Below are 25,504 nucleotides of genomic sequence, written 5' to 3'. Positions count from 1 at the left end.
TTTATCCACGTCGAGGAATATGGCTTCTGTGTTGGATCCCTTCGTTCGCTTGGTGAGTATGTGCTCCGTTATATGGCGAGTGCTGTAATGTTTGGCTTGAAGACCAAACTGTCAAATAGAGAGTTGTATCGCTTCCTTGAATCTCCTAATTTGGTCGAGGATTAATCCTTCGTAGACTTTTCTAGAAGTTTTTAATATATCAATGGGTCAATAAGTTATGAGGTTTTGTAGGACTCCCAGAAATCTATCATTTCTGCAATATTATTATTTGAAGAAGAATAGGTCTATAAAGGCTGCGTTAAAAGCTAGAACTTTAGCGAAGCCCTATTGCGTTGTAGTGTACGTTTATCGGCTGGTATGATGATGATTATTATTATGTAATATAAAAATAAAATCACTTAGAGGTAAGTGAATCGACAATCAACATAAAATGTCGACATTGTTGTTCGTACAGGAAGCTACCAGCTCGGAAGGCAGTTCTGCTGAGAGCTGGCGAGAAACTCAACAGTTGCTCTTTACAAATATAGTTTTATAAAGAATGCGCGACAATAATTAGCTTCCTGGGTGAGCATCAACAACATTTAATTCACACATTAACATCAGTATAGTATTCTTGGATACAATAATACTATACTGATGTACTTCATTCTATAATATTTTTTTAATTTTTTTTATGAATCTCTCCAGTGGGAGTTCTGAAATTGAATTTTATTGTACACACATACACCTTGTGCAAATGATTTATTTAGTTTTTAATGACAAACAGGTATACGGTTTATTTTTATTTTTTTTTGTTTTTGTTGTTTATTAACAACTGTGTCTGACCTGTTTTTAAAATAATTTTATACAAAGATAACATTATTATAGAAATATTGCGACACAACATTAAGAATACCAGCTTTATTCTATATACAATAAAATTGAAATCTGTGTAAATGGTTTGAAGGTAAAGATGTGTTTAGTGTTGGTTTTCCAATAAATATGAAAAGTAAATTGTTTAAAAAAAATTTAGGTCTTGCAATAGATTATGTAAAACAATTTTAATGTGTGATTAGTTCAATCGCATGCCGATGTGTTCGATTATGCAGAAATAAAATATGGCATCGTATACAAATATAAGGATGTACGTACACTAGCAGATTTATTTATTTTAATCATGAAACTAATTTCGAAAATTTTATTCAGATATATGTTTATATATACATAACAATAAGAGTTTATTTTTTTTAATTTTATTACTTATTGTTATACATACCAGGGTTACATATTTGTATTTTAATATATTGTTGATACCGTCTTTGTATAAAAATGTTCGAAACGAATTTACAATACCCAGAGATAAATGTTGCCCATCGACCCTTAGAAAGAGACAATCGCCTAATTTTTGGCTTCGTAGAGCGTTATCTCTGTCGCTCGACTGACAAAACGTCACATTGGTAGTGTGGGACAGATATATAGGTCTACGAAGCGGAAATTAGCCGATAGTCTTCCTCCAAAAAACGCTATAAACTTAGTTCGCTTGACAGTTCGCGCGCTGCAAATTTAAATAGTTTTTTAAGAGCGGCAGTGGTAAGTATCTATCGATTACGAAAATTATTTATAAATGCCTATATAATATGCTTATTACATTTACAATAATGTTGCCGCGTGAAAAGGGATATTACTTATTACAAACAAACAACAAGTTATTATTCAAGACATTAGCATAACGTGTATTTAAATATGTAAATGTAGTATTTATTACATATTTGGACCGTTTATTTTGGAAGTGGTGTAGGTCCCTTTTCTTTTGTTTCGAGAAAATTAAAGGTTACTATATTTGTTGATTTAAAAATACAGGCCAATTATACGAGGTCTGGCATTGTTTCCATTGTTTTATCAATGTTTAATTTGTTTATATAGATTTGTTTTTGGCTAATTAGACTTTCAACTTTCAAAATTAGACAATTGTAAAAATCGTTTAATTTCAATTTTGCAAAATCAAATATCACTTAAAATATAGTACTTCATTTTGTTTACAAATACGCACGACAATAAAATTACAACTTAAAATTTTATTTAAGATGCCAATTATATTGTCATAATTGCAAGATACTGATAGATACTGATTACAAGAATTTACTTGTGGTAGTGTTCCATAATATGCACGATGCATCGGAGGTATATAGGGTAGTATAGTAGCTGCTTCATGTCTTTATATTTTTCGTACGTAATAGGTCTGGCATTGTGGTACAAAGGCTCCAGGGTGATTTTTTCAAATTTTAACGGTCTTCCAGGACGTAGAGATCGTTCGTCATCGTGTTTTATAAAAAATGGTATATGGTGTACTTTTGAGGAACCTCATCCAACATATTTGCAACCAATTGACCTGTTCCCGATTAGTATTTTTTATCTGTTTTTTTTTTAATTGCATTTTGGAGATTTTTTGTTGAAATGAAATTCTCCCGTTCTTCTTTAATTTAATTTTTACCTATATCACTATCTGATATTAATATGAAGTTAGCCATTTTGACAAAAAAAAGAATAACTAACCTAACTCTTGACACGTAATGTCATACGTAATATAAAATAAATGAAAAATAACAAATCACTGATCGGCATCCAACTGCTATGCCATCTACCTCTGCTATTGGACTTACACCACTTTCATAATCGAGATTATGCAATTTCATTTACCGACCGATTTTAAGTTGTACAAAACATTTGATTTTTTTGAGAAATTAAACACGGACTAGTTATATATAAAAAAATTACATTAAATTAAGCATGAATTACGTGATAGCTCATTTTTCACAAAAATGGACTTACACCACTTTCAAAATAAACGGTGCATCTATTGGTCCTTATTTTCTCTATATGCTAATACTGTCCAGTTCGAAAGCTTGAATCTATTAAAAAAAACCTGCCAAGAAACTTGATAGTGAATCTTTTAACATAAATTGTACATTTTTCCCTGTTATAAATCTTCCATTTTTCAACTGAGAATCAACGTGATGATAATTCCAGATATGTTCATATATATTATCTATAAAATAATAATAATATTTTCCTTAAATAAGCATATAAATAAGCACAGGAATTTTATTGTAGAAGCGTATTCGTCCCAAAAAGGATCAATCTACTTTATGTCAGATGAAACGGATGTAAAAAGATATTCTTTTATCAAAGGAATGGAGATAATTCTGTTTTTATTGTTAAATTATCTGTATTATTGTGAACATAAAGGATCGTTAAACAATATATAATACGTAACGTTGCGCGTCGCTAGTGTGAACGTACCTTAAGGCGAATTTAAATGATATACACAAAACGGAGGCCCTTTGTTTTCGCAGTGAACTGCAAGATTTAACTGTAAGTAATCGCCTGTAATATATATACATACACATATATTTTTAAGATATAAAAAATGTCATCAATTTGTCACAGAGAAGTGTTCAATGACTTAAATAGGGCTCGACTATAGAACCTTTAAAGAACACACCGAAGTAATCACTGCGCTTGCTTTTTGAAATTGGCGGGAATAATGACAGATGTCAAAACTATTGACATCTGTCATTATTACGGCCAATTCCGAAAAGATAAGATATTAGATTAGCTTCGGATACGGACGGCAGGCACGAGGCTGCATTTCTAGGAGGCTGTTATCTATTAAGCTAAAATGTTATATTATTACAACTTTTTACTTAAGTTTTTAATCGTTATTTCTCGCTTTTGATTGGTCACGTAAAATATCATTATTCGCCGTTGTAGCGGTTTCAGCCTTCTGCATGTGATAGGCCTCCCCAAAGATATCTATGGGGGAATGTACAATAATCTCCACGCTTGGCAGGCGGGTTCGCGATCGCAGTGTGATATTATGGTACGCAGATATATATAAATAATCGCTATTAATTACTTATATTGAAGAAAAAATCAGTAAACAATTTGATGACTCTAAAATACGTTTTGTTTTTTTTCTAATTGATAATAACAAGGAAATAACTTTTGATAGGTCATTTTTCTGTGCTGGTAGTGTCGTAGAGAGATTTAATGTTTATTAGTTTTTTTTTATTAGTCATTCGTTTAAAAATAATCATTAATATTAAAATGTACATATGCAGCCCGAATAAAAATAAATTAATTAGCTTAAAATATGTGAATAATAAGTCGTGTCCCTGCATAAGATTTAAAATATATTAACATAACGTTTATTTATAACTACGAAAAACAAAATGTATTTAAAATATATTAACATAAGGTTAATTTGTTGAAGAAGAACAAAATGTATTTAAATTTCGATTAAGCGTTTTTCATAGTAAAAAAAAAATAAATTCTTAAATTTTAATTAGTGCATTTTAATCTGTGTATTGCGAGCATTAGTAAGTCAGCGGCAGAGAACTGGGACTAGCTGTCGTAAGTCCCGGGTATGATTCCGGGGATACAATCTTAAATAATTTATATTCTGTGCATTCATTTTCATTTTTTTCAATTTAATTACCACTGATCACAAATGATTTTACAGAGGATGGACAGCAGTGTCCTCTGAGTACCATAATCGCCAACCCGCATGCCAAGCGTGGCGATTTATGTTTGCGTGTGTGTGTGTGTGTGTGTATAACGTGTGTTTAGATGTGGGCTATGCTTTGCAAATTTATCAACACAACAATCTACCCATCAGCTTAACAAACAATTCTGACTTTTCCTACATTGTTAACAGCTATATTAATTCAAAATAATCAAAAAATATATTTCTTAGTTGCAAATTTTATGTTTTGTATTTGTATATTTTGTAGAGATCCAATGTGGGTAGTATAATATAACTAAAACACACCATAAAAAACAAAGACAAAAAATGTGATAAGTAAACTATTTTATAGATTATTTTATAATTATGTTGCCATATATAAGGTGAGTATTTTCAAAAATAACCTCAAATACAAATTAATTATAACGCTTCATTGAATAATAATCATTCGATCGACGAGGTCAATTATTAAAAAAATAATGCACGATTAATTCAATCATTATCTGTGGAAATTACGCTAGTGATAATTAAAAAATTATAATGTCGAACGCGTGAATATTGTGATAATGCATCGTGGCCTCGGTCGCTTTTCAAAACATTCGAAGGTTTTACGGCATTAATATTAACATCTATTTATTTTGTTCGTTTTTATTTTACACTATTTATTTTTGTGTAATGGCGAACTAAATGCATTTACTTCCTCTCAGGGGCGACTTAATCTATAGTGCAGGGTGTGCAATGCACACGGGCGCCGTTGTGCTCCCTGAGACGGCGGCGCCAGAAGAAAGGCCGTAACTAATACCATACTGCAAGCTATACCTACTTATAAAATGGCTTGTTGGAATATGACAAAACTTTCTTGTTACGACGGCAAAGTTGGCAGGCTTAGGGGGCGCCGAGGTTTCATTACACACGGGCGCTACACGAGCTAGAGCCGCCCATGGTCATTCTCTACCAGTCAACCTAAAGCGAAGCACAGATAACTAATGGGACAGGTGTCTAAATAAAAACAATTAATTATATGAAGATGTAGGAGCTACGTCATAAACAGTGGCACATTGAAAAAGGGAATCCCACACATAATTCTTTATACATAGTTTTAAATCGGTATAAATGTGGACTAAGCTTCATGAATATACACATTTCTACTTCGGACTTCGTGTTGATACCTCCAAGACCTAGGTAGAATCCCTGCCCTAGGAAGAATCCTATAAACATAGGCATAATATACTTAAAGGAATATATATATAGAACTAGTTATATATATATATATATATATATATATATATATATATATATATATATATATATATATATAAAACTAGTTCTTAATGAGAGAGTTATATCGATTCTTCCGCGAATAGGTCTTTTTCATTGTCATCAGGTCATCCAATGTGAGGACTAATCAGTGATTTTTCAGAAGAAGAATCTATGCTTTCAGATGTACTGGCTGGTGTTGACGGTGGTGGCGCTAGTGTGCGCCCACGTGTACTTGCGAGTGAGCGGTCGACGAGCGCGGAAGTTGCTGTCGCATCTGCCCACCTACCCCACTCTACCGTTCTTAGGCAACATGCACAGATATATTGGCGCTCGACACAGTAAATCATTGCTATTTTTATAAAATCAACTATTTAATTGATGCAGATGGAGAGAGCTTGATACATATATGTCATGTCGTTATCGAGTCTTCTGTATTAATTTCGATTCTATCGCGCGGTGCCCTTTTTATACGTTTACTTACAACTAGCGCCATCTGTCGGCGCCGGCCTGAACAACAGTGTTCCGACATATATATATTTTTTTATTTTATGATTTTCCATTTTTATTAGAAATCTTTAGACGTATATTTTCTGCAGTTAATATTCTGCAAATGAGGTGATGGTGTTGATAAAACATTTTCTTGGTGTGTTTTTAGTTTCAGCCTATAGACACTCACTGCAAGGGATAGTCCTTTCCCAAAGATATCTATGAGGTATATACCATAATCGCCACACTTGGCGGGGTGGCGATCAGTGTGGTATTATGGTACGCAGGGGACGCTGCTGCACACCCTCAGGAAATTTGTTTGCGAGCAGTGGCAAACTTATGCAATTAATACATAAATTACTTAAGTTTATATCCTGGAAATCGAACCCGCGACATATGATCACATGTATCAGTCCAGCTGGGCTACCACTGCTGTATCAGAACTTAAAATTTAACGTAGTCTCTTCCTATCTCTTTTCTCTACCATGGGCAGTGATTGCACTCTCACTGTTGCTATTTACTAGTATCATTACCTTCATTACATTTCTGAAATTTACTAAATTTAATTTACTGTATCTATTGTAGTGTATGCTTTTTGGTAGTTCAGTGGTAAAGGATGTGAAGTTGTTTTTTTTTTAATATTCCCCCTATTGCGTTTAAATATTCCCTCTATTGTGATTGGGTCGCTAATTTTACATTTTCGAGTTAATATTTTTTTTAATACATTTCAATTTTATTCATCCTTCTATACTTTGCAATCTCTTTCTTCCTTACTCTTTTATATCTTCTTTAACACCACCTTCCTTCTCTTGTATTCATTCCTAAATCACAGATTATTTTAATTTGTTATTTCTAAGAATAATTTTCTTTACTAAACTTTATAAAACTTATTTATTGTGGTAAATTATCTAAATATATATGAAGCGTTAACTGATGATTTGTTTTTCAGATACCTACATTATTTACAGAGATGTCTCGGCGATTATGGAGGAAAAAAATTTACCGTTCGTATTGTGGATGGGCAATATTCCCGTAATTGGTTAGTTTAAAAAAATATATTGTTTTTTTATTAGAAAATGACGAGATAACGACACAGTTTGGCTGAAATAGCGTGAAGGGCTTAGTATATACCTACTATCTCCTATTTATACATTTTACATTACATCTAGTCGTTTACGCCGTGATACATATTTACAATTTTTCTAATCGTAAGTACATTTACTTTTTCACATTCAAAATTTATTAAATAACTAATGTAGCTGTCAGTTTGTCGTTTCCTATATTCCTTTCCTTTTCCCACTCACGCATCAATACGCCGAGGGAACAAGCTGCGCTGTGAAGTGGCAACATTGACGCATAAGTCAAAAAACATTCTTCCGCTTATCATTGGTTCGCAAACCTTGATATTAACCACATCCACGCCGCGTGTGATTTTACTGCGTAACAGACAATAAATGCAACAACGAGGAACAAGATCTGCGCCTTTCTCAGGACCCTGGGGATAATTAATTAATTAGCAATAATTATTGGTGAGTGAGTAATGGTGAGCTCCTAAACCCTTGCATTCCTATCTTACTATTCTTTTTCCTGTTTCAACAAACTGACACTGCAACCGCCCCGGAAATACAGTCTACTTATACCGCGGAAAATATTTATTAACCCGCAAGCAAATACTAGTTATAGCATTTCAACGTTACAGACGCTATCAGTCCGTTGCTCGGAGCATTACCTTAGCGAGAGACATTTTATACTGTATTTAATGTATTTGAAGTTATGCTGCTAGTCGATTTAGGCTTTGTGCAGCTTCATCGAAATTGAGCCCGTGGAAACAGAGGTACACAGAATAAACTTTTTACGCTGGCGATCGTACCCCAGTTATAACGAAGACGTACACACGCGGAGAACTATACCCGTGTAGGTGTATAGTGTATGTAGGACTAGGCAAGGACTACTCGGTGGTCGGGAGAGACACGGGTTTCTCCGGACACGGGCCTCGCGGGCCGCGAGAGCCGCTGCGTTGCCAGTTGGTATATGGTCCGGGCAATACCTTAAAGAGAGCCGCGGTGCTATTTGTGCATTTTTGCTAAAGTTTCTTTCTCCCAATTTTAAACACGTGCATTCGACATTAATGTCTATCATTAGTCAATCTATGTTTATAATTTATTTATATTCATCTTCTATTCAGTATTGTCAGATCCTGACGACATTCGGAGCGTCGGCGCTACGTTTGTGGAAAAACCCTACATTTATAAATACGCAGACGAAGCGATCCGCGATGGCCTCTTCTCTGCCCCAGGTTATTTTTTTTTAATTTAAATAGACAATGATTCTTACGCAGGATTCATCGATGTGACGAATACGGCAATCGCCGCACGGATACTAGCGCACAACCTGATGGCGATATAGAGTAAGGATGAGGAAAGCGCTTTGCAACGGCTGTCCAGAGAATGGTTTTCGACCATAAACGACCATAAACGGGACCTTCGGAGTCGCGGGAGTTTAGGGTGGGGGCCCTAAACTCCCACTAGCTTCGGCGACGGTTTCGGGGGTAGCGTGAACCATACACGCATACCTCGAGACGGACTATCTAGAATAGCACAGCGCAAGGAAACCTCGTGGCGATCCTTGACCGGGAGATACCACGGTCCTCGTATAGCGCAGAGAGCGATTACTGAGAGAGTTTTACTGGGTAGGAATCCCACATGCCTCTGTCCTCCTCCCAGAGGCTGGGCATCTTGAACGTCCGGAAGGTTTCCACCCAAAACCAAAAAAAGGGATGAAGAAGTGGTCGCACGAAACGTAATCGTAAAAACTGGACGCTAAAATAAATTAAGAGACTTAGTAAATGTTAATGTATAAACAAAGGCACGGACACTGATGTCTGTGGCATATAGACTTTAAAAATAAAAATTAATAGAATTGACATGAAAGATGACTGCTTGATATCAATTTCATAGATCCGCAATAAAATCTAACAGCTCGATGTTTCCAATGATAGTCGCGTGAAGGAGTGATGTCAGATATTGAAAATTTACTATTAAGGAAGCGAGGAAGTCGCCACAGATAGATATATTCACCGGATCATAAAAATCTTCATGACTGACACTCACTTTAAAGCATGTATCACGCTTAGAAATGGGCAGAATGTATTCCTGACAAGAAAAGAGTCATTCGTATCTTTTCGACCTTTGGATATATATCACTCTTTTATATCTTCAACTCATTTAGCTCAGTACGGCTCAGAAAGAGAATAAGGCAAAAAGTAATGAAACTGAGCATCGAATGTAAACATCATCTATCGCGAATCAATGAGCTTTTTTGGTTGCATTTGCTTCCTACGCTCGCGCATGTGTTCGTTCCGAAAATCCGTAGTTTACATTTTAATAATATAAATAATCTAAACACGCAATATCTATGTGCCCATCTCTTTCTCTCTTACTCTGAACATCATAAGTGTAAAGATATAGAGATATAATTGAAACATATACATATCTTTCTAGTCTTTAGCTCGCGAGCTACCCAACTCTAACTATAGCTATATATACCAAGTTTTTAACGCTATCATTGTATTCCAGGAGTGATCTGGAAACAGAACATCAAAAAGCTGGGCGGAGCTTTCAGAGGAATCACAGTCGACGCGTTTATGACCATATTCAACCAACATTCTCTGACGATGGTTAATAGACTCGAAGTGGAAGTTGACGGCGAACCTTTTGATCTTCTCGATAAATATCTTGGTAAAACCACACTGGAGACTATATGTGGTAAGTTGTTTACAGGAAATCTGTCTTCAGAACCTCTGATATTTGTCTAAGTTTTAATGCAGACGCCAATAGATGGCGCTAATAGTAGATTGCCTCGCGCAATTGTTTTTGGTCGGGTAGTCGCATATAAGTACACCGTGCGGTTGTGTTGGGATCTTTAAGTTCACGGACCCTCCCGTTCTGTGAACTCATCTCAGATGAATCTGTAAGAGCCTTCGGGCTAACAGCACGTACTTCTTCAGAGAATAAGCAAGTGTTGGGATTATAGTTCACGGACCCTTCCACTCGGTAAACTCATATCAGACAAAGCTATAAAAGCCTGAGGTAATAACATTAACATCTTCAAAAAAATACAATAAGTCTGGATTAATTAATTGATACGAATCAAAGGAGACACGACATATATAGAAATGATTGATTCTTGATTATATTATCTTATTTCTAGATCAGTTTGCGGGTAAATAGAAACCCTAGATTTTACATAAGATTTAGAAGCAAGATTTTTTTCTAAAACAGAATGTCTGTGGCGACAATGTCAGATTCAAGATGCGGCGTAACACGTCGAAACGATGACGTTTACCGTCGATAGATGTCGCTGTCAGTCAGTAAAGAATTTTGAAAGATGTTTTGTCACGATTGGCCGATGTCATACTGTATTGGTTCTCCGTGACTTTTTTTTTTGCCAAAAACTTGACTTATATCGTTCCGCAACCACCGTATTCACCTGATTTGATTCCTGCAACTTCTCGCTATTTAGAGCAGACTCAAAAGTCCAATGCGGGGACTTCCTTTATGACACGATTGAGGAGATAAAAACCGAAATGAAGGTCTGGATACTATATTGAAAAAAAAGACTGTTTTGATGACTGCAAGAAATGTTGGCAAAAGTGGATTTTATCGAACGATGATTACTTTGAAGGGGGTGAAATTGATTTGGAAGAATAAATATAGAATTTACATTTTATAAACAAATTTATCTTGATTTTTGATCACTGTATTATTATCTTGTTGTTACAATATCTAATATATATTGGATAGTTATGTTCTTGATTACTTGTAATAAGATATAACTAGTACATTATTTTATCTGATAATTATTATAATTATAAAAGCAAATTAAAGCAAATTCACCTTACTTTTTGATTATAGTATTGTTACGTACTGCTGGTTCTGACTCGAAATGAAACACCACTGGTTCACAAGGAGTTCTTTATTCAGGAATCAGATGGTCACCCTACTTTAACACAAAGTATACTTTCGCTTAATCCAAATTACGATTTCAAATTGCTCAAGAAATCACTGTCCAAATAATTTGCCTAATAATCACTCTATATCACTGAACGTAGATCTTAATCTTATAACTCGAAAAACAACACTGGACTGTCGACACTTATTTATACTACGGATAAGGTTCTAGTTAGTTCGAGATAGTACTCGGTTAGAATTTCCGAGAACCGTACACAAAAATTTATAAATAACTTCAAGGTCACACGTGTTCTTGATCCTAGGGTTCAGTTTTTATTATTTAGAGGATTCTGTAACTCGTGCTTTGTAACAGTATTAAGTCAGTGTAAACCTTCTTTCATTCTCTTTCTTCTACTGGTTTATCAACAAAATAACTAAATGTAATAATATTTTTGTAGAAACGGCGTTCGGCCTATGCGACGAATATGAAATCACAGAGGAATACATAAATGCGATCATCAGATTGCAGGAGTTATTTGTGGATAGGTCCATGAATTTTCTTTATCATTTCGAACCAATATATCGCATGTCATTAGCCTGGAGGGAGATGAAAAGAGTCAGCTACATAATCAACAATTTTACAGAAAAGGTATATTTTCAGTATTCAGAATTATCATAACAGCGATGAACGTATGAAAGATAAGAAAAAAATCATGTAGGCGTAAAAAGTATAGAGGAGTGTTGTTATTTAACAGAAAAATAATCTTACGTATTTGTGAATGATCACTTTATACGGGGTGATCGAATTTATGTGCAAAACGACACGCTTTAAGCAAATAAATTATAGCAGAGGAAATATTGTTTTTTACCACCTGAAACATATACTTAAAGTCAGAATATTTTTATGTAGATACAATATATTTTTTAGAAATTTCGTTCTATTTTCAATTTTTGAACTTAATTCTATTTAGTTTTCGTTTTAAAATTTTCGAACTCCCTTCGGTCTTATTTAGATCCTTAGGCCTTATATATTTACTATATGACAACGTTAAGCCAGAAACCATAGCCTCACAGTACTTTAACTTAGTTGTAGCTTCTTTCTATTTTACACATTTCAAAAGACTTATTCTATTATTTTAAATATTTTCTATTATGTGAGCGTGTTGTGCTATCCCAGCGCTATACGGCTGAAACTTTAGACATAAATTATATGAGATTGGACTCACAAATAAATAGCAGCGGTCCATAGCGTACCATAACACCGCACTGCAATCGCCTACCCACCTGCTGAACGTGGCGATTATAGGTAACATCCTTTAGATATCTTTGAGCAGCGGTAGTCCAGTGGCGAGACTGGGACTTGCGATCGTAGGTCGTAAGTTAGATTCCCGGGACACAATCTTGTAAAATTTAAACTTTGTACATTAAATAAATAAGATTACTCCTGCACATAAATAAACTTCCAGACGATGGTCAGCGGCATTCTATCAGCATTATATTATAGTGCGATTGCCAACTCGCCTGCCAAGTGTGGCGATTATGGTATATCTTCCATATATCTTTGGGGAGATAGATGCCTTGCAGTGGGCATCTATGGGCTGAAACATTGAGCGTCCCGTCAATTCTCTAACTAGATAGCATTTGGCACTATTAAAACTATGTTTAATGTTGATTACTCCTAATAATTTCTAACTTTTTTTTGTAATACAAATATATTCTAGTTTTACTGGCTTAACACTGGCCGGTAGAAACTCCCGCGAGGCCTATGTTATTTGTCTATCTCTCTTGCGCCGGCGCATCGAGCTGTTCATGGCGTCAGCGTCCTTGAAGACGAGTTGAAGGGCAAACGAGACGGTTATTCTCTCGCTTAAAGCGTCGCGGTTAACAATTGTGTGATTTGATTGTTTAGCCATGCGATTTTTATATCTAAATTATACATTTATTTACATCATATCTTCTATTAGTAATATTAAGAAAATTATTTTCAATAACAGGTGTTGGAAAAAAGAGTAGAGGGTGTAAAAGCAGCCAAGTATGAAACAAAAAGAAAGTTACAAGGTAAGTGATATAATCATATTGTTACGTACTTTGGGTTCTGACTCGAAATGAAACACCACTGGTTTACAAGGAGTCCTTTATTCACAAATCAGATGGTCACCCTACTTTAACAAAAAGTATACTTTCGCTTAATCCAAACTACGCTTCCAAATCGCTCAGAAGTCCAAATAATTTACCAAACAGTCACTTTGTATCACTGATCGTAGATCTTATTCTTATAACTCGAAAACCAACACTGAACTGTCGACATGGAGAGTACGCCTATTTATACTACGGATAAGGTTCTAGTAAGTTCGAGATAGTACTTGGATAGAATTTCCGAGAACCGTACACAAAAATCTATAACTAACTTATAGCTTACGCGTGTTCAAGGCACTTCTTTATCCTAGGGTTCAGTGTTTATTGTTTAGAGGGTTCTGAGATTAATACCAGTTATAACTCGTGGTAATAAAAAATGATATTTAAAAAAATGCATATATTTAAGTAATTGTCACATTAACAGATTGAACCAGAAAGTATATACTAGACCGGTATAAACTAAACATGTCGACCAATATCCCTCATTGCTTTATAAACCTTTTTAATTATTTAGGTACACAGACAGTGCAAATAAATTAAAACTACTTTAAAAGTTACTGTATTAATAATGGCGCTGTTACGTGTTTTTTATATAGGTGACAACATTAAAAATTTACTATATACAACATTGCAGAAAGATCAGACCATATCAAATTAAAAAAATTGAAGAGAGATGTGATCATACGTAAGAGGAGACATCTGGCTTACGACTTTAGACACTAAAAGAGATCTTAATTTCAAAATGATCACTTCGGCGAGAAATTTTCAAAGCTTTGTGCTTAAAAACACACAGTTAAAACTAAAAATCTGTTAAGGATATAATGCATTATTATGGTAGCTACAAATGACGATAAGAGCCGCAAAATATATCGAGCAATGTGTGTCACAAGTGTTGGCTTACGGAACAGAGATGTCTCTTACTGTGCAAGCTTACTTATAACAGGTTGTCAAATATCACCCTTCCGCTTTTTTGCACTTTATTCAATGCTTTATAAAAAGTGTTACAGTGATCGGATTTAGTTCAAATATGCGCCGTTTTGTTCGATAATCTGTTTCCATCTAGACGGCATCTTCATAATACCTCCCTCGTAGAAGCCCCCCTCCTTATTTGCGAAGAACTCGGACAGCCACTTTTCACAAACCTCTTTTGAGTTCAACTTTACACCACCAAGGGCGTTCGCCATGGACAGGAACAGGTGGTAATCACTTGGCGCTATGTCCGGGCTATATGGTGGATGTGATAAAACCTTCCATCCGAGCTCCCGTAGCTTCTGACGAGTCATCAACGAAGTGTGTGGTCTGGCGTTGTCCTGATGGAACACTACACCCTTCCTGTTGGCCAATTCTGGACGCTTCTGGTCGATCGCCTGCTTCAAGCGGTCCATTTGTTCGCAGTAGATGGTAGAATTAAGCGTCTGGCCATATGGGAGCAGCTCATAGTGGATGATTCCCTTCCAATCCCACCAAACGCAAAACCTTCCTGGCCGTCAATCCCGGCTTGGCCACTGTTTGGGACGATTCACCGGCCTTCGACCACGATCGTTTTCGCTTGATATTGTCGTATGTGATCCATTTTTCGTCGCCAGTCACCATCCGATTCAAGAATGGGTCGAGTTCGTTCCGTTTCAGCAGCATATCGCAGGCGTTGATTTGGTCCAGAAGGTTTTTTTGCGTCAAATCATGCGGCACCCAAACATCAAGCTTTTTTTGTATCCAGCCTTCTGCAGATGGTTTAAAATGATTTGGTGACTAACTCCCATCTCCTGGGCGATGTCACGAGATGCCACATGCCGGTCTAACTCGATGTAGTCCATGATTTGATTGGTATTTGTCGTCACAGGTCTTCCGCCGGCTGGCTTATCCATGGTGTCATTTTCGCCGGCTCTGAATCGTCGAAACCATTCCTCCGCGGTTCGAAGTGATAGAGTACCATCCCCCAAAACACCATTAATCTCACGGAACGTTTCTCTAGCGGATTTGCCTTTAACGAAGGAAAACTTTAAAATAGCGCGAATTTCGGCGTTAGTGAACTCCATGTTTACACGTCTATAACTGTTGAACGCAATATCCAAACTAATCATGCATAGCGTCGTTTTGTAGGTTATGTCAAGACCTTTCAAATTATGTATAGTATTGCCAGATACGAGCTCTGTAGCGCTTTGTACATAGCTGCGAAATTCAAAAAACAAAAAGGCGGAAGGGAGATATTTGACAACCCTTTATTATAGCTTATAGAGCTCAAAAAAATCGACATCGATAGTAATCGACATATCACTCTTTTTTTTTTTTTTTGTCCTTGTTTTGAGAGCCCTTAGTACTATGCCTGTCTCGCGCGGACCATTTTTTTTTAAATATATTTTTTTCGTCATATTATTTGCTTTCTCGTCAATTTCCTTCTCAATGTCATTTATTCATACATCTTTTATTCTTCACAAATTCATTATTTCTAATCCTTTCATTCATCACCTCATCAGATAAATACAAGCTAAAGTTTTTGTTCTATTTTGATTTATTTTTATTTCTTTATTTATTTTATTATATACATTTATAATTTAATGTATTACTGTATATTTTCCTATTTTCACTTTCTTGTTTGTATTTATTTTGACAATTCTTATATACTTTTTATTTGACTTCATGTTCCTTTAAATGTTCTCTCCTATGATCCTTCTCCAGTACTCTAGAAAGGTCCCTCGCCTTTCCTCGTTGTCCATAAGTGATGCGATGTTTCTTTCTTCGACCCTGAAACTGACATCTTTTAGCGGATTGGCATATTAAAGTGAAAGTAGATAAGTCACAAAGCGTGCAGAAAGGATGGAGAAAATTATAAACATACATGCGGTTGGAAGCGGCCCAGTATGCTGGGCGTCCCAACATATTTTACAAGGTATTCTTCAATAGGCGTTTACCTTTTGGGTAGGATGTCCCCCCATCTCTGTCCGCTTACCGATCTATATAAGCCTATATATAACAGTAAAGATAATAAAAACATATTGTGGTTACCTCCGGTGGTGGTTGGAAAGAGATGGGTGACTATTTCTAATTTAATTAAAATATTAAAATTTAGACGAAGAAGTGTCATTCAAGTCGTTCCTGGACATCCTTCTGGAGATGTGTGAGGTGGATTCGACCCTGACGCTGGAGCAGATCAAGGCAGAGATGAACACAATACTGATAGCTGGCCAGGAGACGACCGCAATCGCTTTGACTTACATAATGCTGATGCTTGGATCCAACCCTAGAGTTCAGGAGAAACTTTACGATGAGTAAGTAAAATTGCTTCTGTTATTCACGTTCTCACGTTCTCACGTTCTCACTCTCAACTTTCACCATAGGTTACATAAATACCCTATCCAGTCTTTATGTTAATGATAATTTTTCGTCCTTCTCAATGTCTTTCATTCTTTCCATGCTTCGCTTCATTTCCTTCGCCTTCCGTCCCGAGTTTTACAATATTTACGTTTATTACTTTTATCGTTTGTTTAATAATTGATTTAACTATTTATTTTCGTACTGTCTATATAACAATTTTTTAACAACATACCTATTATATTCCCTTTTTATTAATTGCTTTTTACTTTTTCCTGGGATAGATATTTGATTTGAGATACTACCTACATATTTGGTGATGAACTTGATTGCAGAATTATAACAGTATGCGGTGATAGTGATCGACACGTTTGTAAGGAAGACCTGGTCGGGTTGTCATACTGCGAGGCAGTTATCTGCGAGACCCTGCGACTCTATCCGACTGTGCCCGGCGTGGGTCGTTTGGCTGACCGGGACCTCGTACTAAGTGGGTGATAATACTAATACTAGGCTTCTCATCACTATCACCATATCATCTGGTAGATGCCCGCTGTATAGGTTCCCCCCGAAAATCGCCACGTTGATCGGTCTCCCATCCAAATACTTACCGCGACTATGTATTATGCAAGCAGTGTATATTCATGGCACCGAAATAGCAATAGCGGTTGATGTATATTCTCAATTCGCGCAATTTCGTTATTCCGCGAACACTGCTTCACTTAACTTGCCGACTATCGCTATGTCATCGCTTCGGATCACTGATGAGATGACTGACTTATAAATACACTTGGCAGACCCTGGTTTTATATGACAATATATATATAATTTACTTTGACATGGTCATAGGTAGACTGACATAGTCGCGGCAAGTCTTTGCACTATTTACCTGATAGGCTTAACTTTTTACGTAAATCGAAGAATATTTCGTCTATAGTGGCGATGTACAAGACACATTAATCAACCGATACCTGTTGATGCTGAAAGATTCTCGACCAGGAGCCAGTAGACGCGGCGTGGATAGTTTTCCCACTAGGTGGACCGAACACATAGTTCAGGTTTTTGAAAGACGCTGGATGTAAGTCGCTTCGAAACGATTTAAAAGTCCCACGGGTGGGCAGTTCAACAGTGAATGTCTTTTGGGTGAAATGATGATGATAATTATGGTTTTTACAATAAACGATAACATTGTTAACGAACAAAACATAAATGTCAATGCGAGTTTTAAACCAGGTGTCGAAAAATTTTTAATAATAATATAAAAATTATATCTTCGAAAAGATTCTGGAACTTTCTGGAAGATATTTAAAATTTTAATTATTTGATTATAGAAAATTGCGTCGTGCCAAAGGGCGCGATGTGTGCAATTAACCTATGGGGCCTGGGAAGGTCGCGTCGGTTGTGGGGACCCGACGTCTTACAGTACCGGCCTGAGAGATGGTTGTCTGCTTCGAAAGCTCCCTCTGAAACTCTGCCTTTCTTCAGCTTCAACGTTGGCAGAAGGACTTGTATTGGTAAGTAGTTCGTCTATTTTTTAACAACAACTACGTTTTTAAAATCTAGAGAGAACGTTCAATTTTTCATTGTATGGATCGAGACAGAAATGAGGAGATCTGTAGAAGAAAAAAGATCAAGATTTGCTCTTCTGAAATGGCAGTGGGCACATTGCTCGTACAACCAATGGCTGTGAGGGTCGAAGGATTCTGGTGTGGTAACAAGGAGCTGGTAGATTCGGATGTGTGAGGTGGACCGAGGACATAGGTACGATCACGGAGTCACTGCATGCGGGCAGCGCATGACCGGTATTCGTGGCAATATTTAAGGGAGGATGCCTTGCAGTGGGCGTCCATCCGCTGAAAAGAAGACTGTAATTGAAAATGAAAAACGAAAACTAGGTTATCTTTACATTAATATCTACATATTTATTCTATTTAATTTTAATCGGGTATAAATGAAAAAATCTTAAATGTGTGAATGTATAGCCCTTTTGCTACGAGAAAGGATTGCGTAATCTATACCAAGAAAAAGCCTTTTTAAAATTCTGTTTGTTCGCATAATAAAATTTAATTTTTACTTTCTATCCCGGCTGACATATTTTTAAACGGTTTTATTTAGTTCGACCCGTACGGAATTTATTTGTTTATTTATTTGAGTCAAAATTAGAAATTGAAATTTAAGTACCTTCCCGTGGTCAGATTGATGTGAAATGTGGTACACACATTTAATTTAGATGACAATACAATATAATAAAATCAATAACATTATAAATTTAAGATGGCCGCCGATACAAAATGGCCGATTACATATTTTTCCTTAACCCTCTCAATATGGGTATCAAATGAAAGGGCTACACTAGTAAAACACGTTGATTATGTCAAAATTTAAAATTCAAGATGGACGCCGTTCCAATATGGCGGACTAGGAACATATTTTTTCACAACCACCACAATATGGGTATCAAAAAACCGTTTTTAGTTTTTTAAATGTATTTATAAAGTGACTAATTCATACCTTTTGCTGACAAATGAGTTATAAATTCGCCTATTGAAAATTTTTACACCTATAATCAATTACCATGTTTATTATATATTTTATTTTTTCACGTTTCTTCCGAATCTAAATCTCATCCAATCCATCATTTGTCTCTAAGAAATCGCGTAATGCGATAAGACATCCACTTGTACTTATGTACTGTTTCTATATTATTTTTATAATCTGTTCAACATAGTTATATTTTATTTTGCACATGAATTTTTAATAACGACAAGTTAAGAAAATGTACATTATATCTGATAATAATTATAATTTATTGCTTAAATTGTTATAAATGTAATTAAAGAATAATTTCAAATAATAATAATATTTTATCTAATTTTCAGGTAAAAAATACGCAATGAATTTGATGAAGATCGTACTGGTTCATTGTCTAAGGCGTTATCGGTTCGTGTCTGAAGCAGACAAGCTGGTGATGAACATGGACATCATGCTACGACCGTGTGGTGGCAGCTTGCTGCAGATCCATCGCAGATAGCGTATCATATAAAAATAATAAATTAAAATGCCCTTTGTCATGTGATGTCTCAATAATTAAAATTATTTTCATACTATTTTATAATTGCGTTAATTATTATTTTCAAACAATAATAAAAAAAAACTACGCTGAACTAAACATTTATTGTAAACCTCACTATAATAACAGATTTTATTGTTTGACAAGTCTGTTTGTCGCCATTACGCGCGCGCACCGTACAAGATGGCCGCTGACCGGTCGCACCGCGATGTCCACTTTGAGCGCCATCTTGTCGGCCTGCGAAGTGAATTCCATCTCCCTCACGCAGTACACGATGAAAGTCGCCTAACGTTCCTAGACTTTTGTCGGTAGGTCATAGGCCCCGTGATGAGTGAGAGAATGAATGAAGGTATGATCGATATAATTAAAAAAAAGAAGAGTGATAATAAACTGTAATAATTTTAATACTCGATTAAAATAAACTGTGATATAGATAATAAGGCAACAAAATAATATTAATACTAAAAGGCAAAGAAATGTAAAAAGCAAGAATAATACAAAATGTAAATGTGGGATCCCACAGAGAAGGCGACGGAAGTGAGGCGATGTACGAAAGGAAAGGTAAGAAAAGGAATGCCAGATATTTTTGAGGAATATAAAAAAGTAATAAATGGAAGATATTAAAGAGAATGAGAGAGAAGCATGATAATACTCGGTGAAAAATTATTAATGGTCCATTCTTTACCACGACAGAGGAGAACAGGAGGTCTTAAAAATATACATGCTTAGTTACTACGTATTTAAATTCAAGAATGAAAATGACATGTGTCGTTTTTCTTTATTTATTCTTCAAACACTTCTATGCCTGAAGAATAAATAAAAATAAAATTAAAATCTTCTTTATTCAAAATACAATGGATTATATATTTTGTTGATATCATGTTGAGTCTACCGCCTGTTTGTATGAAACGCTTCAGACCTGAGAAGAACAAGCAAAAAAACTCAGCGGAACTATGTTTTTTTTTTTTGCTAAATTGGTCAATAGGCAATATTTAATCTGTTTTTATTTTTATTTCAATTTCTAAGTACCTGAAACTTTTTAAAAAGCGAAGTGTGTAGGGAACCAAAATTTTCTTTTTAAAGTGACCTTAATGTTTTTTCAAATCTGCCGTTGTGTGTATGTCGGCGTACAGAGAAATGAAGCAATTTGTCAAGATCTTTCACGGTCTATCGGATGCTGTAAGTTTATCAAGTTATATTCACAGTCTTTTTTTTTTGAATGACCATTTGGGGCCTCTTGTACACTAACTTATTTCTAGGTAAAGGACTTTTATTTTCATTTTAATATTTTTAATTTCGCACTCTTCTGCCATGCTTATTAAGATCTCTCATTTATTTCATTACTTTCTTCATTTATCTCTCTTACTATTTCATTCCATTTCCCTTCTTTTTCGACGCCTTTCATCCATCACCTTGTTCCTCAGTTTTTACAATATCATTATTTCTTACATTTATATTTATTTTGTTTACAGTTTTATTTCGATTTTAACTTTTATTCCTATTTATTTTTTGTACAGCGATTTTCTTACACGACTTGAAGAACTCTGTACGTGTCTCGTCTTCTTTGATAAGCGAGGCGATAGTATCCCACATCCCAGCACATTAAATGATCGTACCTTCATAACGCAAAGGTCGCACCTACATCACGCGAGCGTTAATTACCTGCGCCGGCGCATCGGTCAAGTTCGGCTATATCCGGCCGCCGCTCGCCATTGTTAGCTATGCTCGGGCGCAGGACGCACGCTTGTAACCGCGACCTTTGCCACGTAATAAGCCTTGCATTATATTGCGCTCTGCCGTAAATTCGTATTTTATATTTAATGTTTTGGCTAAAATTAGTTACTATCTCTTCCTCTCTGTACTGTGCTAAATTCTAAATTAAACCGTTTAATAGTGAACATTATTCTTTGTTCTTTCACATCCAACTATCGAACATATTAGTTAGTGAACAATCAGACATTAACTGTACTTTCATCGTCATCATATTATACGCTACTAATCATACGCCGCGCGTCCTTAGTTTTTGCGCATGCGTAGACCGATGGATTCACAGATAAGCGAAAGCATTTTGACAACTGTAATTATTCCGCTACAAATCTATACTACATAATTAATAATAAACTTTATTACTCTTTGTAATTATATATTTCTTGTTGTACTATATTTAAACGTAAATTAAATTTCAGATTTAAATTCAAAAACGTAAAAAAATAGAAGAGATCAAAGTAAAGGAAACGGAGAAAAAAGGTTATTTAAAACAATTTTTATTTAAAAATAGTAAAACTGGAAACGATTTGATTGAAGTCGTCCTTGTTTCAGCCCATAGACGCCCACTGCTGGGTATAGGCTTCCACCAAAAATATCTATGACGGGATATACTATAATCGCCACGCTTGGCTGGTGGGTGTGCGATCGCATGTGGTATTATGGTACGCAGAGCGTGCTGCTGCCCATACACTGGAAACATGTCTTTGAACATTGGCAATCCTATATAATTAATACACATAGATTGTATCCCGGGCAACGAACCCGCGATCTACTTAATTCTCAGTACTCTACCACTGGGCTACAATTGCTCATGGTGTTGATAAATATAATACAAATATTTGGACGCATATTAACCTAAGATAAACAGTTGACTTAATAACATACAACAACATGCATTTACTTAAGTGTAGTACTCGTTTTATGTTTAAGTGGTATGTTGCAATTTATCATCATTATGCATTTTAAGGGTTAACAGCCTTTAGGCAACCACGACAAATTAATAACTCTTTTCTTCTAGAGACTGAGAAAGTGGAATTCAAATGTTTTCTGGACATGTTGATGGAAGCGAGTAAGTCAGATACACTATCCGAGGAAAGGATGAAGGCAGAAGTGGATACAATAATAGTGGCGGGCCAGGAAACGGTGGCCACGGTTCTCAATTACGTATTCCTAATGCTTGGATGCAAGAAAGATGTCCAATGGAAGCTGTACGAAGAGTTAGTTTAAAATAAAAATTTCTTTTTTTAGAGAAGATGGAACAGAACGATGCGACCTTTCAAGCGTATTATTAAAAATAAAGAAGATAACTTTTCCTGTTCTGTAATGCCTTCTTAATAGAGTTCCGTCAATCTATTCTCTCTTCAACGTAGATAATCATGGAAGAGTACCCTGTAAAACTGGTAACGCGTTAAATCTGTTTAGAGAAAGAACATTTCTGAGCCTCCGCCATCTGACGATTTCGCCATCAAGTCCTCACGCTTAGGCTACACGTGTATATTCTCCATAGTCCGTAGAGAGGGAGAAAACGCAATAAGTCTAAAGTCAGGTAACTTGTTCTACTTCCGGGAGAGGACTAAATATCCCAGGGAGGCGTCATGTTTCTTACTCGCAAGTTCATCATCCATAACGTTGTCAATTTCAAGTGACAACTTGAAGACTCAGTATTCGTGGAATACTAAGGTACACCCAGAATTTGCCCCAGCAGTGGATAATATTTCAATGATGAGGTGAAGGCAATGAGGGCGTTAGTAGAGCTATACGTGTCTTCAAAAGTTATTATTGGGGACTTTTGCGCAAGGCTGGGCATACGCTGCGGAGACGAGCTACGAATGGAGCGATTCGATGTTAGACAAAAAGAGTGATAAGACCATGAAGAATTAAAGATTAATTTTAATATATGGAAAGTATTTTAAAAAATATATCATTTACAGGATCAAACAAGTGTTTGGCGAGTGCAATGGTCCAGTATTGAAAGAGCACCTCGTTCGTCTCCATTACTGCGAGGCTGTGATCTGCGAGACGCTGCGACTGCTGCCGCCTGTACCCGCGGTCCTCCGCCGCGCGCACCGCGACCTCGCCCTCAGTTAGTTGCACCTTCCCTCTCTACCAACATCCCTCTGGAAAAACTGATTGATTGAAATTTCCTGACAAACATTCCAACGGCTCAAATATATATATTCCATGTGAATGTTTGGTGCTTCGCTACTGCAGTACTGCAAATCACAGCCCCCCCCCCCCCCCCCATCCAGCTACTTCCTGTGATCTTAACAGTGTCGTCGATCCACTTAGTTAAATGCCTACCCACGCTGCGTCTGCTTGCTCGTGGTTGCTACTCAACAACATTTCGGTTATAACGTCTACCACAATGTTCATTGCAGTCATTAATGCTTATTGTACTGAAGTAACTTCTCTAACTATTTACATTTTAAACTAAACTAACAGTTTTTGTTCTACATTTTAAAGTTATTTTTGTCGATACGTTTAGAATCATGCACAATCCCAGAGGGCGCCACCTGTTGCATTAACATTTGGGGCGCTGGGCGGTCGCGTCGGCTGTGGGGTGACACTGCAGCGCAGTACCGATCGGAGCGCTGGCTCTCTGTCAACTCCACCTTAGCTCCGCCACTCCTTAACTTTAGCACCGGCAGGCGTGCTTGTATCGGTAAGTATTTATTCTGGTCTTCTAAAAGATAAATAAGGTAGAATATTCATTTTCTTTTATCATAATCATCTCTTCAGTCCCAGCCCACTGATGGACGTAGACAACTGGTCCTTTTGGAAATGTTTGCCCGTCAAATTTGAGAAGACATTTGCTCATATAACGCCAGATTTGATAAAACATTAAGGTCACTTTAAAAACAAAATTTTGCAACACACTTCGCTTTTTAAAAATATCAGGTACTTAGAAATTGAAACAAAAATAAAAATCAATTAAATATTGGCTATTGTCCAATTTACCAAAAAAAAACATAGTTCCGCTGAGTTTCTTTTGCCTGTTCTTCTCAGGTCTGAAGCATTTCATACAAACAGGCGGTAGATTCAACATGACATCAACAAGAGATATAATCAATTGTATTTTGAATAAAGAATATTTTAATTTTATTTTTATTTATTCTTCAGGCATAGAAGTGTTTGAAGAATAAATAAAGAAAAATGACACATGTCATTTTCATTCTTGAATTTAAATACGTAGTAACTAAGCTTATATATTTTTAAGACCTCCCGTTCTCCTCTGTCATGGTAAAGAATGGACTATTAATAATTTTTCACTGAGTATTATCATGCTTCTCTCTCATTCTCTTTAATATCATTAATTACCCTTTTTAATTCCTCCACAATATATGGCATTTCTTTCTTACCTTTCCTTTCGTAAATCGCTTCACTTCCATCGCCTTCTCTGTGGGATCCCACATTTACATTTTGTATTATTCTTGCTTTTTACATTTGTTTGCCTTTTAGTATTAATATTATTTTGTTCCCTTATTATCTATATCACAGTTTATTTTAATCGAGTATTAAAATTATTACAGTTTATTATCACTCTTCTTTTTTTTAATTATATCGATCATACCTTCATTCATTCACTCTTATCACGGGGCCTATGACCTACCTACAAAAGTCTAGGAACGCGACTTTTCTAAGCTAAGCTTATATTTGTAATGCCAGTGTTAAAGAGTGTAATTATTGTAATTTCGGATGTTGAGAGAAAAATAATTATTATGGTAATAATTCAGGTAAGCAATACGCAATGTGTTTAATGAAAACGATCATCGTGTACTGCGTGAGGGAGATGGAATTCACTTCGCAGGCCGACAAGATGGCGCTCAAAGTGGACATCGCGGTGCGTCCGGTCAGCGGCCATCTTGTACAGGTGCGCGCGCGTAATGGCGACAAACAGACTTGTCAAACAATTTAATCTGTTATTATAGTGAGATTTATAATAAATATTTAGTTCAGCGTAGTTTTTTATTATTGTTTGAAAATAATAATTGACGCAATTATAAAATAGTATGAAAATAATTTTAA

The 25,504-nt window shown here is 35.9% G+C and overlaps 1 protein-coding gene across 1 annotated transcript; it reads left to right on the top strand.

Annotated features, from left to right (window-relative positions):
* Positions 1-19: 19 nt before the first annotated feature.
* Positions 20-25,394, top strand: LOC137918971 (cytochrome P450 4c21-like). The gene is made up of 11 exons (XM_068761927.1): positions 20-52; positions 5,946-6,102; positions 7,200-7,289; positions 8,436-8,546; positions 9,826-10,014; positions 11,658-11,848; positions 13,194-13,257; positions 16,403-16,601; positions 16,980-17,131; positions 23,964-24,140; positions 25,213-25,394. Exons 1-11 carry the CDS (start codon positions 20-22, stop codon positions 25,392-25,394), a joined length of 1,545 nt encoding a protein of 514 aa, XP_068618028.1.
* Positions 25,395-25,504: the final 110 nt, after the last annotated feature.

Source organism: Battus philenor, unplaced genomic scaffold, assembly GCF_028537555.1.
Source record: "Battus philenor isolate CCGP_79_NKW_IND1 unplaced genomic scaffold, ilBatPhil1.0.hap1 SCAF_15, whole genome shotgun sequence".
NCBI lineage: Eukaryota > Metazoa > Arthropoda > Insecta > Lepidoptera > Papilionidae > Battus > Battus philenor.
Note: the sequence above shows the minus strand (reverse complement) of the source record. Positions and strands in the feature narration are given on the sequence as shown.

Coding starts and splice junctions, on each gene's coding strand:
- LOC137918971 (XM_068761927.1), top strand. CDS start 20: ATGGCTTCTGTGTTGGATCCCTTCGTTCGCTTG. Junction 7,290..8,435: donor GGGCAATATTCCCGTAATTG/GTTAGTTTAAAA, acceptor TCTTCTATTCAG/TATTGTCAGATCCTGACGAC. Junction 13,258..16,402: donor AACAAAAAGAAAGTTACAAG/GTAAGTGATATA, acceptor ATTAAAATTTAG/ACGAAGAAGTGTCATTCAAG.